At 31.0% G+C, this 16,005-nt stretch overlaps 3 protein-coding genes across 3 annotated transcripts in view; all 3 read right to left on the bottom strand.

Annotated features, from left to right (window-relative positions):
• Positions 1-778, bottom strand: part of LOC146138778 (uncharacterized) — a 47,319-nt gene extending 46,541 nt beyond the window's left edge. Inside the window, exons 1-2 of the mRNA XM_083394680.1 lie at positions 772-778; positions 375-497 (exon numbers count right to left, since the gene is read on the bottom strand). Coding sequence (XP_083250806.1) covers positions 375-497; positions 772-778 — 130 coding nt within the window. The remainder of the gene's footprint in view (positions 1-374; positions 498-771) is intronic.
• LOC146138777 (uncharacterized) lies at positions 463-6,598 on the bottom strand. The gene is made up of 5 exons (XM_083393177.1): positions 6,423-6,598; positions 5,682-5,822; positions 2,867-4,882; positions 2,201-2,338; positions 463-497 (listed from the first exon to the last, which is right to left on the bottom strand). The coding sequence occupies exon 3, from the start codon at positions 4,839-4,841 to the stop codon at positions 4,377-4,379; it is 465 nt and encodes a 154-aa protein (XP_083249303.1). The 5' UTR covers positions 4,842-4,882; positions 5,682-5,822; positions 6,423-6,598; the 3' UTR covers positions 463-497; positions 2,201-2,338; positions 2,867-4,376.
• On the bottom strand, positions 5,104-15,392 carry LOC146138776 (uncharacterized). Its single transcript, XM_083394679.1, has 11 exons — positions 15,236-15,392; positions 13,288-13,448; positions 12,609-12,694; positions 11,467-11,574; positions 10,275-10,312; positions 9,452-9,501; positions 9,065-9,103; positions 8,926-8,991; positions 6,423-6,515; positions 5,682-5,822; positions 5,104-5,111 (listed from the first exon to the last, which is right to left on the bottom strand). The coding sequence occupies exons 1-11, from the start codon at positions 15,346-15,348 to the stop codon at positions 5,104-5,106; spliced, it is 903 nt and encodes a 300-aa protein (XP_083250805.1). The 5' UTR covers positions 15,349-15,392.
• Positions 15,393-16,005: the final 613 nt, after the last annotated feature.

Here is a 16,005-nt window from a genome sequence, read left to right as displayed (position 1 = left end):
TAAAATTTGCTTTATATTGGTGACTTTTCTTTTGTTTATTTATTTTTTATCATAAGACAACGTTTTTTTCTTTTCAAGTTGTTTTTATTATAGAGGAATTACAATCTTGAAAAAATTGCAAGGTGAATGTCAAATAAAATAATACAATTTGGACCAGAGGGTTGGACAATTATATTCACAAGAAACCAAAAAGATTTTTTTCCATTAAACCTAAAGTTACACACCACCCTTGACTAAACCAGAGATATAAAAGGAGGTTTTCTGCAGTTATGTTAAACCCTGTAGTTGGCCTAAAAATTCTCTTACATATTATAGACAAAAATTATAAATTTAAACGGTGTTAAATTGTATTATGATACAATGGGTAGTGGTACCTTGTGAGTTGTCATAATCAACTGGGGCAACTTCGTAGTCACTCTGTAGTTCTGGTTCTTCATTGGGCTCAGCATAATCAGCGGTAATTTCTCTCTCAAAAGATACAGTGGGCTGTTCTGCTTCTACAGATTTAAAACAAAAGTTGAAAGATAAAAGTTTGCCGGTAAACTAGAGATTGATAATGCCTACTTTGTTGCGAAACATATTTCTCTTAAGAACTTATAAATAAATGACTATAATTTAGACCAGTGATTCCCAAACTGTGTGCCGCAGCACACTAGTGGGCCTTGAGAGATTGTCAAGTGAGCCGCGAAACTTTTTTTTTAATTTAGGATAATAAGTTATTTGTATTACTAAAGGGATACAGGCAAACATTTTAGACTTTAATATACGCACTATCCATTACAAATAAATCATATTGAGACATTTATATATAGTTTGTCGCGTGTTAAGGGTGATTGCAAAATTACTCTATTGTTGTTCTGTTAAAAATGTGCCGAAAAATATTTAAGATATTTTTAGTGCGCCGCGAGCCAAAAAAGTTTGGGAACCACTGATTTAGACAGTAAAGTCAAAAGAATGTTTTATAAAGGTTTGCTTACATTTTTTAGGAAAATTAAAATAAATTTAAAAGATGACACATGAAAACACTATTTGTCTTAGTCAGACAAGGACAATACTTTACAAATATCCAGGTCTTCAAAGGCAGGTTAATCCAACAAATGAAGAATTAAAAAAAAATTAAACGGAAAAAACATTTCAAGATTTTTTTGTCAAAAACTTTATATTCCAGTAAATAATAAACTTTCAGTTGATAATACATTTATTAACTTTCAGTGGATAGCATATTATAAAAAAAAAATTTCAGACAAAATTTCCTACTGTTACTCAGGTGTAAAATAGAGTTCAAATAAAATTAGGCATTGTTTAAAAGCTTAGTACTTTCTTAAAACAAACAAGGATTCGTGAGAAGTTTCACTTCTCGGCTTGGTGAGTCATAGTTTTCACTTGGGTCAAACTATTGAAAAACAAAAGTCTGCTTTGTTTTTATTGTGAAAAATAGCACTGACGTGACATTACTCATAACGTCTAAGATAATTGAAAACAACAATTTTTTTGGTTTCAAAGCCTGGATACTTATTGCACTATTGTTATAGGTTTCAGTTTACAAAACCACAAGATTGAAAAACAAAAGTCTGCTTTGTTTTTATTGTGAAAAATAGCACTGACGTGACATTACTCATAACGTCTAAGATAATTGAAAACAACAATTTTTTTGGTTTCAAAGCCTGGATACTTATTGCACTATTGTTATAGGTTTCAGTTTACAAAACCACAAGATTGAAAAACAAAAGTCTGCTTTGTTTTTATTGTGAAAAATAGCACTGACGTGACATTACTCATAACGTCTAAGATAATTGAAAACAATAATTTTTTTGGTTTCAAAGCCTGGATACTTATTGCACTATTGTTATAGGTTTCAGTTTACAAAACCACAAGATATTAAATATTTATTTCCATAAGCCAAAACAATAAAGGAATTAATTCTGCAAGTTTTTCCAACAACAAACAGGTAGAGAATTCTAATTTATTCTGCGATTTTAGAACTTTATTATATGCACTAAAAATATGGCTTAAATCTTAGTTGTAATTAAAAGGTTTATAATCCAAAAGCACAAGTTTTTCCGTTTTTATGTGTGTTTATAAGAAGCTCTAATAAGACTTCCACCCAGAAGGTTCAAATTTCAAATTACCTTTTAAATTGATTTTGTATATATTTTCATTGTAATAAAAATGTAACAGTAAGCAGAAGATGTTCAACTACCTTCCTTTTTAGAAGCGTGGTCCTCAATGTTATCATCCCCATCCGCGGAAGCTGCATAAAAATCTGACGAGAATTTAACATGTTTTTGCGGCCCCTTTCTTCTCACTGTGCGACTTCTGCGCAAAACTGTATTTCGACCTGAAACATTTTGTAAATTTTTCATAAGTTGAAATAATGTTTTTCTACTTTTAAAGGGGCATAACATTTGTATAATTTTTTTAAATAAAGTAAATTGTGCTTATTGTTTTTCTTCTTTTAAAAAGCACATTTTATTAGTTCAAAAAATACAAATTCCTTTCAAAAATACAAAAATATCTGTGCAGAAATACAGCTGCAGTTAGACTTATTAAGTATCTTTTGCATTTTAGATTAAATTTCGCAAAAAGAACTCGCAACGACTAAGTGAAATATTTATTTTATATTTATTTGCGAGAAACGATTTTCTTAGGGATGCAACAGATAAACCACTATTTATTAACAATATTATTGTAATTTTACAAATAAATTAGTATAATCAAATAAAATACTACAATTCAAACTTGTATATGTTGTGTATCAAGTATTTACATAGTTCAGATGGATATATTTTTTTGCACCACATTTTTAGTCAAACCAAATTTTCGGTATCTGTCTCAGTATAATTTTTATTGCAGCAGAGTTTCTTACTTATTGGTCCTTCGTGAATTGAGTCATGACTTTTGTTTTCATCATCTTGGTAAGTTGTATTTTCATTTTCAGTATCACCCAATACAGCAGGCGTGTCTGCAAAAAACAGAAGTCTAACAATACTGTCTTTATCTTAATTACAAAAATATGACATGCAAAATAGTCACCACTAAAATAATAATGCATGCTGTTAATTAGATTTAAAATATTTTTGGTTGTTGGTGATTAATGTTCAACAAAGTCAAAACAGATTTTATATCCACAATAAACTTTCACCAACAAATTTTTAAAATAACAATGATTTTGTGTTATGACTAAATCAAATAATTATTGGTGCATTAAGTATGAAACACCTAATTTAGCTGGAATACAAAATGATTAAACAAGCCTCTAAAAAAGATGATAAATTTTATTCTAAGCTATACCACCAAAAATCAAACTTTCATTATTCAGAAATAGTTCAGGACCACAATTGCCAGTTTATCACTGATTAGATTGACATGCAATGAAATAAAATGAAAAAGGTCATGGCGTGAAGCATTAGCAAATTAATCAAGGCAAAGCCAAGGCCGAGAGCCTACCTTTTAAAGATTTGAGAATTTTGTTTCAGTGACTCTTGTCTTGTTCGATTCCAGCCAAAATGTGTTAGTCTAACAGAAATCGCGACACCAAAGCAAAACGAAATGCATTTGTAGCGTCATGTTGTTAACGAAACGCAAACACACACTCAGAACAAAGCTGGCAAACTTAAACTCAGCCCTGCAGTTAGTAATATAAATGTGCTGCTGCTACCAGGCATAGTATTTACAAAACATAGACTCTTCTGGTACTTAATTATTTCATCAAGCGTGCCGGCTATACGGGACGCCTTTCATAAAGATACCCAAAACATCGGATAAACTAAATATATAAGTACCGAAAGAAATTCTTTTCAGTTATTAGTATAGTTAAACTGTTTAATAAATATGGATACAAAGCATAATTATGTATTAAACTTAACAGAAATCAATTTTTCACAATTTTTTTTTAAATGATTACCTCTCTTTCCATACGAATATACAATTTTGTTATTTAGAATTTGCAGCTTATTTTTATCAAACACTCAAGGTTTTTAACTGATTCACAGCAAGAATTTTCATTTTCATTTAATGTCTGCTGAACATTCCCTACAAAAAAGTTATTTAGCTCGCAGGTAGTGAAACATAGTTAAAAAAACATTTGTTGCAATGCCTAATTTTTGTTTAACATTGCAAATAAAACAAATGAAGACAAGAAAACTGAGCTTGCCTGTAACTGTACACAAAAAAACTTTCTTTTACCTTAGATAAAGTTATATATTTAGCTTTTGACTAAGATAATATATAAATCTAGTGTTGTAATGCAAATAAAACCGCTAAAAATTAACGAACTACTTTTCTGACTATTGGTAATTTTAAATAGCTCTTTCTATGGTATAAACATAAAGGTAAAAACTTATAATGAATCATTTAGAAAAATCATTGATGAAAAATCAATGGTAGAAACAAATGTTAACAAAAAAACAAAAATAATAACAGAAAATCAACAAACCTTGTTCCTCAGCTTTTTCCAGTTCGTCAAGCTTTTTGTCTTCTTCTTGAAGCTTTTCTTGCGGCTTCTCGACGATAACATCACCATCGGAAAAGTCGTCAGTCGTTTTCAGCGCAGCAGCGAAAGACACCTCGTTATTATCGGCACTCGGTGCATCAGTAGCAGTGGAACCGTAGGCGGTTTTGTCCGGTGCCGCGTCGGCCAGATAATCGACCCCAGATGGCAGACTATAGCTGTAATCGGCCGTGGTATGTTCGTAGTTGTCGTGTTGTTCTGAAACTTCCGCTGAGGGTTGGATGACCTCTGACAAAGGTTCAGTGACCTCTGAAGTGGGTTCAGTGACCTCTGATGAGGATTCAGTGACCTCTGAAACTTCTGAACCCCTGTAAGAGCTTTTGTCGTCCATTTGAGCGAAGTGACTGGCCGGGGCAACTTCTGAAGGTTCCACTAAAATAAAACAATCGCTAAATGAATAAAAACAGATCACTAATTGAATTCTGAAATTGATGTTACCAACAGGAAAGATTATGTTAAATGCAAATTCTTCTTTAATATTCTCTGTTTTACCTTTACGAATGAATTATTTTTTCAGTTTTTATTCAGACTAAAAATAAATATTGAGATTGTTGAATTTGTTTTGTAGCTAGAAAAAAACACCTTACGTGTTTCTAAACTCCTGACATCAGCAAAAGAAATAAAAAGAATTAGCATGGTTTAACAAAACATATGAATTTTTACTATGTAGTGGAACACTTTGGAACTAATACATAAGCATAGTAATGTAGCACAACTAATCCTTTTGTTACAATTGTTGCAAGGAGTAATATTCAATATGATGTTAAAAGATATTTAAAAAAATGTTGGTACAAAGTTACAGCTAAAAATTGTTTATTTTAGGTTGGAGAGGTGGTAGTTTCAATACAAAATCTATATTACAAAAATATTGTCAAAGTTGGCTAAACTTTGATTTTTGTTGTTAAGATGAGATGCACTTGGGCCAAAACAAATTAATCCAAATGGAGTAAGACATACTGCAAACGTAATCCAGATTTAAAAAAATACATTTATGTAGTTAAAAAAGGCAAAACAACGGTTTGAGGGGACATAGCCACATGCAAACCGTGCCTATTAATACCAATGGTGACTGCAAAGACATTTGGCTAAAGAGTTTGATTTCAATATTCGATTAAATCGTTTGTCCCCGATAAAGTAAAGGCTAAGCATGCCTGTAGACCATATTTCTTACCCTGCGGTTGTGTTTCCAGGTCCTGTTGATTGGTGTCATGTTCTTGGGAGCTAACACTTGTGCTGTCATGACCCTTGTCTTGCTTTTTTTTCGATCGACGAATACTGCTGATGCGCTTTAACACTGATGGTTCTTCTACTACTACAATAAGAAAAATAGTAACAGTGAAATCACAAAACCAAAAAACACAAGATCAAATATATCCAATGAAAATGATTTCTTATCAAAACACACAATTTAGTGATATTTTGTTCAGATTTTTTTTTTTTTTGGAGGTTATGATTCGAAAAAGTATTGCATTGCGAATAAAATATTACTGGGAGCATTTAATAAAATGTACTAATAGTCAGCAAATTTTGAAATAATTTTTGTTAACAGAAAATGTAACGTTATTTTTTTATCACAAAAACTGCTTTTGTTAACAATTTTAATAAAAAATACTCAAGCCAATACATATTATATAAAATCGACATTTCAATGTTTACAAGTGAAAAAAACAATTCTTAAGGTATAAGCTATAAGTGTTTGTAAACAACACATGTCAATTTTAACAATATTATTGCGTTGGCTAGTGCAGCGGTTCATGTTTTTGTAAGTTTTTGAAACTAAAAGAGGGTCTTGTCAACCACTGGGAAATAACATTTTTAATGTTGTAATACAAATATATTTTTAGTCAATGCAACACTTTTAAGAAGAAAAAATGTTAAAAGTCAAGAGTGAAAGACAAAAACCTTTACATACGGGCATCATCTTTCTGGTGCTGTTCCTCATTAGTTAACTGAAGGTACTCATAATTTTCTGGAACATTCACAGACTGAGAATCAACGGAAGGGTCTGTAGAAAAAAACAACAACAGATTTAGGCTCTACATTTCTATTAAGTTAACATTAGACTAAGCAGGGCGTAAAGGTGAGGTTTTCAAGCTTTGTTCAACCAAAAATGTTCGTTTTTTTATCTTTACATACCAGTCCAATGTAATTACAAGATTACAACTACTATTTCTATAGGGCAAAGCAATAAACACCACACTATTTTCAAGTCTCTAAAGCTTTGTTTCTCAAAGTTGTTTCTTGCTACAGGGAAAAAAAAAAAAAGTTGGGCTTACTTTTGAAAAAGTTGGACTTGCGCACGCCCATAGTAATTTACTAATTATTGATTCCATTATCTTTTGTAACAGAAAATCATTGTTAACTGCATTTTTGTTTCATAACATTAGGTTTGAACGCACATGTCAGCGGGATAAAAACATTTACAAGCATTTTATTGCTGCACTTGATGTCAGGTATGAGAAAACAAACATTGTGTGAGGGCCTTGAAAAATAAAAATAATAAAGCAGAGCGCCAACACGACCCTTGACCTGAGGGCTAGTGTGCATTTCTGTCATGATAGTGATAGTGTGTAAGTCTGTCAAGTAACTGCAGTAAATTTTTAAACCTCTGTGTTTTTTTGGGAACCTATGATATAGATAAAACAACAACAGGCTTAGATCCGATTATAAACAATGACAAAATTGGGCATTATTATTTATTTCTCCTTGGCTTTGTAACTTTGAATACTACAGGGCTTTACTTTAAAATCAAACAATATTATCGCAAATAAAAACAAATACTAGCTTGTTGGTTGAGTTGTCAGTTGTAAAGCAAAAAAAAAACAATGAGGTTATTCTAGGTTCGAACGTTTGGACACTTTTGCACTACATTTGAACATTTGGAAAATTTGCACCACATGGACCTGGGCATAACATTGTAAGCATGTCACGGCATAGGGTTGGGAGAGTTTGAATGCAATGTGTAAACGGAAGTAAATGCAAATGCCTACTTCCTCTTTTAGGCTTGCATATTAAACCAACTTGGCTTGAGGAAACAGTGGGCATATACTTGAAATTTGTAGCTTATTCGTTCATTTTGTCACGGAACATTTGATTAGGAGACGCCTAATATCAAAATTTAGAAAGTATTTATATCGATGTTGTTTAACTGTTATTTAAACAAAATCAAAGACAAATTAAACTTTTTATCATTATCAAAACCACGACGGAATTATTATGTCATAGGCGTAGCTAGTATAAGGGCGGCGATTTTTTTGTTTGACATAAACATGCACATATATGCGAAAATTAGGCGAAACCGTTCGAATGAAAATGATTCCATATTAGTATACACAATTAAGTGATATTTTGTTCAAATATTTTTTTGGTATTCTGATCACTGTTTAAAAGGTTTAGAAAATTATGAAGAATGCAATCAAAGGCAATTCCAGTAACCTGAGTTGGGGCAAGCTTTAAATTTAAATAATAGACAATTTAACTAACTTTTATATAGCTGGAAAACTACCTACAATCTGTGCTTTTGTTTGCATTACAATATAACAAAGATAAAAATGCATTTAAAATAAATAATGTTGGCTCATTGGTAGAATATCAGAGTGTTGATAAAAAGTCGTAAAAAATAAATCTGCCCCAATGAGAAAAAATCAAGAACCCATATGAAGTTGGGTAATAGTAGCCAACAAGATTTTAAAAACAAGTACGTTTTATAGAAGTTGCCCTAAGGCAGCTTTACAAAGCTAACTTCTATTAGATGCCTAACAAAAAATATGTGCAGCATATGATAACTTTAACCATGGCAACTAAAAGGCTGTACGCTCATTTAGGTTTGCATAAAGCAACAACAAAATAATAAATAAGTAATATGAGCTTCCTGTGATTGTTTCACTTCTAGCAATGCAGTTTATAATATTACATCAAACAAATGTCTGCATTAAATTGCGTTGAATTGTAGCTAAAACTCTTTAAAATGTTAATAAGTTGTATTGCAATTTATTATCAAAAAAATATATTAAAAAGTTAAACAAAATTAACAAAGGTTTTGGCAAACAGTTGTCATTTCCTCAATTATCAAGTTATTAAATTTATTTAATATAATTTATTTATTCAAAAACATTGTAATACAAGTCTAATTAAATTGTAGCTAAGAACCATATTTAAAAAAATTGGTTTACAAGTCTTGAACGCTATCTTATACTTAAATAACATTTTATGAAAATAACAATAACAAGTATATTCGTCAGAAAGTTGTAAGTCGCTTGTTAATTAAACCCCGTTTCTAAATCCCACTTAAAACTAAAAAAAACATCTGGCACATAAAAAAGTGTACCGGTTACTAAGTTACATTTTCTTTATACGACTTAGTATGACAAATTAGAAAACATAAAACTAAATCTTTAAGAAAATCTAGAACAAACCTGAATCTGCATGACTCGTAGCATGACTCGTAGCAAGACTGCTTGAATCGTAGGACTGTGCAAGTCCTATTAAAATAATTCGTAACAACTTTGTGAAATAGGAAAGAACACAAATTACAGGTTTCAACAATTTTCTCACCTGGAACATAGGAGCCGTGCATGTTCTCAAATGACGAACCTACAAAAATGCTCGCAATGGGAATTTTATCGCCATCTTACAAGTGTCGAAAAACACAGGTAAGGAGATTTGACGAACAGTTCGGAGTGAACAGGCAAATTTTCACATTTTTGAAAAAACAAACAAGATAAAAACCTACAGCACTCACATAATCCTAACTGTAGCCAACTTACCAGCATTACTTACAATTTTTATTTTAAATACAATTTGTAACTGATTGGGAGTGATTCTTTCCACTAAAATGATTCACATGGCACTCGAGAATAATTTACTATTTAGCACCCAGCTTTGCCCTAAGACAGGCTTATACAAAGTAGGGTTATTATGGTTAAGGTTAAGAAATGGCACCTCTGTTGATGTCGCCAACATAATCTTCTTCTTCATCGTGGTAGTCGTGTCTGCAAAAAAAAAATAATTGTCAACTTAAAAAAAATTATTTTTTGTTAGGTTTGTTGCAGTTGCTAGCTCAGTGTTTCTCAGCCTTTTTTAGCAGAACCCAAATACTTTAGTTAGCATATAAAAAGCCTTGACCTAATTCTCATTATTGAACTTTTGTAAGTGCAAACACCATAAGACCAAAGGTAGAATTAATTCAAATTTAAAAAATATGAGCCTTGTGCTTGTCTTCTTCATATAGCTTTTTATTAGTTATATGACATATATGTGAGTTGCTGTATGTCTAAAAATATTGTTAATTTAAGACCTTGCAATGGTTTTATTGGGTTTGCTGCATTTTCTAGCTATTCTTATATAGAGAATAAAGTTTGTATACTGTATTTAGGGAAACTTAGCTAACGAACATAAACAGAATTTAAAGAAAAAAATCACCAATTCTTTATTTGCATTTCTATCGGACTATTAATTCTTTTTGTTTTTCGAACAGGGCTTATTATTGACACATTTTCCAAAGTGTGCTAATTGCTGTACACTGTGTTTTGCAATCAGTTTAATTAATACTTTCACACAAACAATTGCAAATAAATATCAGGAACAAGACAGCTATAGTTTAATTAAGGTGAAAATTAGGGCAGTCCCTATACATTCATATAAAAAGTATATGTCAATTAGAATTTAATACAGGGGCATCCCTAACATTGTTTTCAGCTTATTTCTATGTTGCCATAACAAAAAAATAGGAAAATCATAACTTAATACACAATTTTACATCTACCTGTATGATGAATCATCTTGGTGATAAGTCTCTTCCATCTAGAAAATACAAAAACGCAAATTTTTTTCCTAATGAACAACAAAACAAATTGCATTTTTAATGGAAAGAAGTCATAGTGTCACATGCTATTAGGAAACAAGGTTAAAAATGGCTGCAGGCAAGTGCTTTGAGTGAAAAAGTGTACACTTGAGTGCCAGATGGTATGCATAAAACATTAGACAATTGCACTTAGAAGCACAAAGTGTTTGAAATTGAGCATTATCCTGAAAATGACATTTCTAAATATGACAAAAGGCTTAAATACGGACTTGATTAGGGTAGGGACACTCTTTAAAAGATCATGAAAAATCCATAAGGCTTAATAAATTTTTAAAGCATTTTCGAAAAACCTAAAAAACAAATTTTCTTTAATTGAATAATTTTAAAACTGGATTCAAATGCTTTTTTTTTTTTTAAAGTAAAAATTTTGAACTTAAGTCTTAGTGCAGCCAAACATAAGATACCATAATTCATATTTTTTGATTTGTATATCCAGTTTAATTTAGGCAACATTTGTCAATAACATGAACATGGCAAACAACTGTTATACAAAGATCCAAATCTTGTGAAGTTAAACTTAGTGCAGAGTTAATTTTTCAAAATTGAAGTCCTAGACAGCAGATACCATTTAGGGGACTTTTTTTGGAAATGAGTATAAAACTGCTTGTGCATTTAAAAACTAAACACATTGAACTGAATAAAATTCTTAAGACATTTGGTAAAATTTATCTTTTTATTTAAAAAAATATAAAAAGTATCATGGACCAAAATATAAACTTTCTGTTAATGTAAGTATGAGCAATATGTAAGCGAGCAAGACTGGAAACAAAGTGTAAGAGTTGCGTGACACATACAATTATTTTTCCATTTATTATAAGTTTGATATTCAGTATTAATTAGGCACTATGTAAAATTATCAGTAACATGAAAAATAGTGTTCAAATTTTGCTAATTAAATTCTAAAGTTGGATTTCAAATTGATTTACTGTTCTGCTCAGTGTGGGACATCAAACATATTACTCAAATTTTTTGCAATTTTTCATCCTAAGGGAAAGCTTGTGAATTGAAACAAGTGAAAGTGTCTTCAACAGACCTACAACACATTGCCTAATACGAGCAAACACTTCCTAGAAACACGAAAGTTGAAATTTACAGCGGGTTCTTCGTATGCAAGTTCAGGTTCTGGTTCTGGTTCGTCATATGGCTGAGGGACATCGTGCGAGTGAGTCGAGTAAACTTCGGCTTCGTATTGTGAAGGAGGCTGAAATTACATGCAAGGCATACCGGGTTGCACAGGAAATTAACATTGACTTTAATTGCACAAATAACACCATGCCACATGCTAGAGAGGGTGTTTAGTTAGGAGATGCAGGGTTACAATATTCAAAGATACTTTTTATTTTAGAAAATTTATTAAAAAAATGTTTATTTCACTCTGTGTTTTCTTATTATGTGTTTAGAATTGTTTTAAAGAAAAAACCATATATTTGTCTGAAAAGTAATAATACTTTTTTACAAATAGGAGTATGATAAGAAACTTAATGTTTATTTAAAGCTATTGTTTGTCATTACAGGTTCACTATGTTTTTAAAGGCAAAATAACTTGAAAATAAAATATGAGTAAAAAAATAGCTATATGAATGGAATAGGAGACTTTTTCACAAATATAGCTTATTTAAAAAACGTATATTAATAGGCTAATGTTTCATCTAATACATTTAAACTATTTGTCCCGTTATAGATTCATAGTTTTTTAGGCCAAAATATTTTAAACAGAAATTATGGGAGTAAAAACAATTATATCTAAAAAACAACAAGAGAATGATAAGACACTTTTTTTCACACTAAAATTGTAAAAGGTCAATGTTTTATTAAGCTCTTGCGTTTTCTTTCACAGGTCACAGTTATCTAGGATGCAGAATAATTTAAACAGAGAAAAAGTTTATAAGTGAAAAAAATATTATGTGTGGAAGGGTAGACACAATAATGTTATATACATATCTTTCATTAGTAATTGGACTATTAACAGATTGTCCAGTTTCATGCATTTAGGGCTCTGTTGTAAATTTAGTGACAACACAATAACAAGGCTAAAAGACACAAACACAACACCAGTAGAAACTACCAAAGCTACAACCACAAAGGAACTATTGGAACTCCAGACCAGCACACCACAACATAGGCTGCATTTTGGGCGTTGCTGTTTTTAATTCAATGGTAACCAGGCATGACATGGCTGTACGGAGCAACACCTAGCAATGTGCATTGTGTTGTATGGACTTAATCACTTTGTACCTCCACTATTGTGTCCGACTCCTCGACAATGATTTCATTCTGCGGTAAAACTTCAGGCGGTGGCACCGGTGGTCTCCGATGTTGACCTTGTGAATTGGTAATGGAAGAGTTTTACAAAATTTCCGTGCATTCATTATTGTACATTTAAAAAATGGTATTGATGGGTAGTTTAAGTTTAAAAAGTTAGGTCTAAAACAAATTCTGTAACAATGTGTATGCGTCTACAATTTGTAATGTTGATAGTAGTGAGTTAGTTACCCCTAAACAAGACCTACAAATCAGTAATAGATAAAAAAAAAATCGGAACAACAATAAATTTTATAGAATTATACAAAACCACACTCAAAAAACGCATAAAACATCACATAATATAAAGTATTCCGAATCAAGGCAATAAATATTCAAAAAAGGCCTGCAATATATTTCTAAACAGCTCAAACTTTGTTGCATTGCATAATATTGGAGTATTTAAAAATAATGCAAACAGTAAAAAAACAGAGATTTTAAAGTTTTATTATAAAATATTTCGGCTTTTAAATTTTAAATAAATCATATTATATAATTTAAATGATGTATACCTAAATAGGAGAAAAATATTTAAAGAAAAATAAAAACAAATTTTACCCAAATAAAACAATTACGGTAAACAAATTATCCAGGCATAAAAATTCAGACTCACCTTTGCTTTTGACTCTGATTGAAGCTCGGACAGTTTCCCTACCACTTTGCTTGAAGTTTTTGTTCGGCTGCATGAGCTCAAAAAACCACTCCCCGGTTCTCATTTTGATCTTCTTCTTGATGGTCGGATTGTTCGTCCTTGCAGCTTTGCTCTTTAAACGACTGTAAAAGCATAAAAAGGGTAAGGCATTTACAGTGACTGGTAAGGCATCAAATGACTGTTAAGGTATCTACAGTGACCACTAAGTAATATTCAGTGACATGTACATATTACTTAATAGGTCAGTTATTAAAGCTTTGGGTGAGTTTCATGCCATGGATTTGATTCTCAATCCGAATTTTTATGGCTGTTTTTATGTTTAACTTATGATAAATGACACACTATTAGGAGTAGGGATGTTAAATAATATCGAATCGAAGATGGGCTCCATGCCAAGTTGTGGTATTTTTCAGTTGTTTGGTTTCATTCAGAATTAAATTGATGATTGGCTTAAAACTAGTAGCACTAAAAATTTGATGTCCAAAAGTAAGAACTCAAAGGGCTATGTCAACCCTGACGAGTCCACTGGGCAAATTTGCATACAACACACAATGTGTTTATTATATGCGCTTTTCAGTAAAAGAATTAAAACTAATCATTACATTTTGCCAACTTATTTTTGGCCTGGTATGAATTTATTAGAATTTATATACAAAAAGAGAGTTTACTTATTAAAACTAAAACACTTAAAAATTGTAGTTTTAGAAATAGTTGGACACACAAGCATCTTTCATGTTTAGATAGAGGGCTAAATAAACATTTGCTTTGGAATTTGCTGTTTCTTGACAAAGTGGGTGTTGTCAGTTGTCACAAAATTGAGACAGGTCACTTACTGTAAAGAATGCCAGACTACTTTACTATTTAGGTACACTATGCACGGATCTTTAATGTAGCTTGACAAGGAATTTAAAAGCCAAAAAGGTCAAGCAAATCAACCCTTTTGTCTTAAAGATTCGTTATCAAGCCACTTTATTATTTATTTTTGTAAAAAGGGTGGCCTAATGGCAAACATTTTTCAGTTCTGCACACTTAAGGAAAATGCACACAACAAAGTATCCAAACAAATTACAGGGTACTATTTGCGGTTAAATGTGAAGTTTTTAGTAAAACTATTATTTACTGGTTTAAAAAATAGAAGTTTCTCCTAATAAGGTAGGTATCACCCTAAATATATATTATTAGAAAAAAAAAATTTCTTTAAAAAAAAAAATTTCTTGAAAAAAAAATTGAACTAAAATAACTGATTTAAAGGTTAAAAGACTTAAATTTTAAATGCAGTATTCAAGGACACCAACTTCAGAAAACTATTTCAATTAAAAATATATGTCTGTTTTGCACATAACAAGTCAAGTGAAATACAAGATCAGACTTTTGTTTTTAATTTAAGGAGTGTGAATGTTTTTTTTTAATTAAGGAAGAGAACATTTTAAACGAAATATATATGAACAAAAGTCTAATCCTTTATTTACCATGATTTTTAAACTTTAGTTTTAACTGTTGATACAGGGTTGTCACAAATTTTAGAAAAAAAATCAAAGACATTTTAAAGAAATTTGTAGGTTTTCAAAGACCTAAGTCGTATCGCTTGACTTTTTTGAATATAATTTGAAAACACAACAGTACAAATTTCATGGTTAACACAATTAAAAAAAACGTGGAATTGACTTTTACCAACACTTTTAAATGCATAACTTGCTATCCATAAATAAATTGAAAAAAACGATTCGAAGACTTTTCAATACGTAAATTCAAATATATACATTCAAAGACCTCTAAGGTTTAAAAAAATATGTGGCAACCCTTTTATACACATGTCAATGAAGCAGTGATGGACAAACGGAAACCCACTACCAATGGTTTCGGATTTCAAAAAAATCCACCCTTTTGAATATCGGTGTTGGTAACTCACGCTATTCTTTCATCCTCCCGCTTCTGAATGGCCTCATCCCTTCCGAGAACCTCCATAATCATTTTCCTCTCAGAGTCGGTGAGGTAATTCAGGTCCAACATACTGCTGTCCATCGAGCCCCTAAGGTCAACTGATTTACCCTAGTGAAAACTAAAAAAACAAACCTATAGGAAAGTGAGCATTATTATTATATATTAAAACACAGTTGATTTGAAAGTGTAAAAAGTTCCAATAAACTAAACAAATCGCAATTAAAACCACTAATATAGCATTTTTAAAATACAGCTAATTTGCTGAATAGGATTTAAAAGTTCCATTGAACTAAACAAAGTGAAATTAAAACAACGTTCTAAGAAAAGAGGGATTATTTAAACACAGACTTTGTACAACAACTTGTCAAATAGACGTAAAAGGTCCTGTTTAATTTCTTATACAAAGATGTGTACACTGAGGATGTGTGCATTGACAAAGGTGTGTGTAATGTTTTTAATGTGTTTTGAGAGACCAAAATAATTAACAAAACATTTCCATCATTTTTTTTTTAAATATTGCCTACTAGTAGCTAAAGAATCATATAATTAGCACCCAATCTCCATACAAGGGTTAATATAAATATCAGCATTCAAGCTAAACTTTAAATATTTGCCGGTGTGCATCATATGGGTTTCAATTTATATAAGCAAAATTAAAAAATCTAACACAAATTATGGAGTATAACTGCCTTGAAACATTTGCAAAACTACCTATCATACAATACCAGCAATAGAGCT

Source organism: Ascidiella aspersa, chromosome 7 (genome assembly GCF_963924565.1).
Source record: "Ascidiella aspersa chromosome 7, kaAscAspe10.2, whole genome shotgun sequence".
Classification (NCBI taxonomy): Eukaryota; Metazoa; Chordata; class Ascidiacea; order Phlebobranchia; family Ascidiidae; genus Ascidiella; species Ascidiella aspersa.
Note: the sequence above shows the minus strand (reverse complement) of the source record. Positions and strands in the feature narration are given on the sequence as shown.

Excerpts from the sequence above, each read along its gene's own strand:
- LOC146138777 (XM_083393177.1), bottom strand. The coding sequence starts at position 4,841 with ATGGACGACAAAAGCTCTTACAGGGGTTCAGAAGTTTCAGAGGTCACT.
- LOC146138776 (XM_083394679.1), bottom strand. The coding sequence starts at position 15,348 with ATGGACAGCAGTATGTTGGACCTGAATTACCTCACCGACTCTGAGAGG. Across the intron at positions 9,502-10,274 it reads CAAGATGATTCATCATACAG|ACACGACTACCACGATGAAG; the intron begins GTAGATGTAAAA and ends TTTTTTTTGCAG. Across the intron at positions 8,992-9,064 it reads GCACGGCTCCTATGTTCCAG|GACTTGCACAGTCCTACGAT; the intron begins GTGAGAAAATTG and ends TTATTTTAATAG.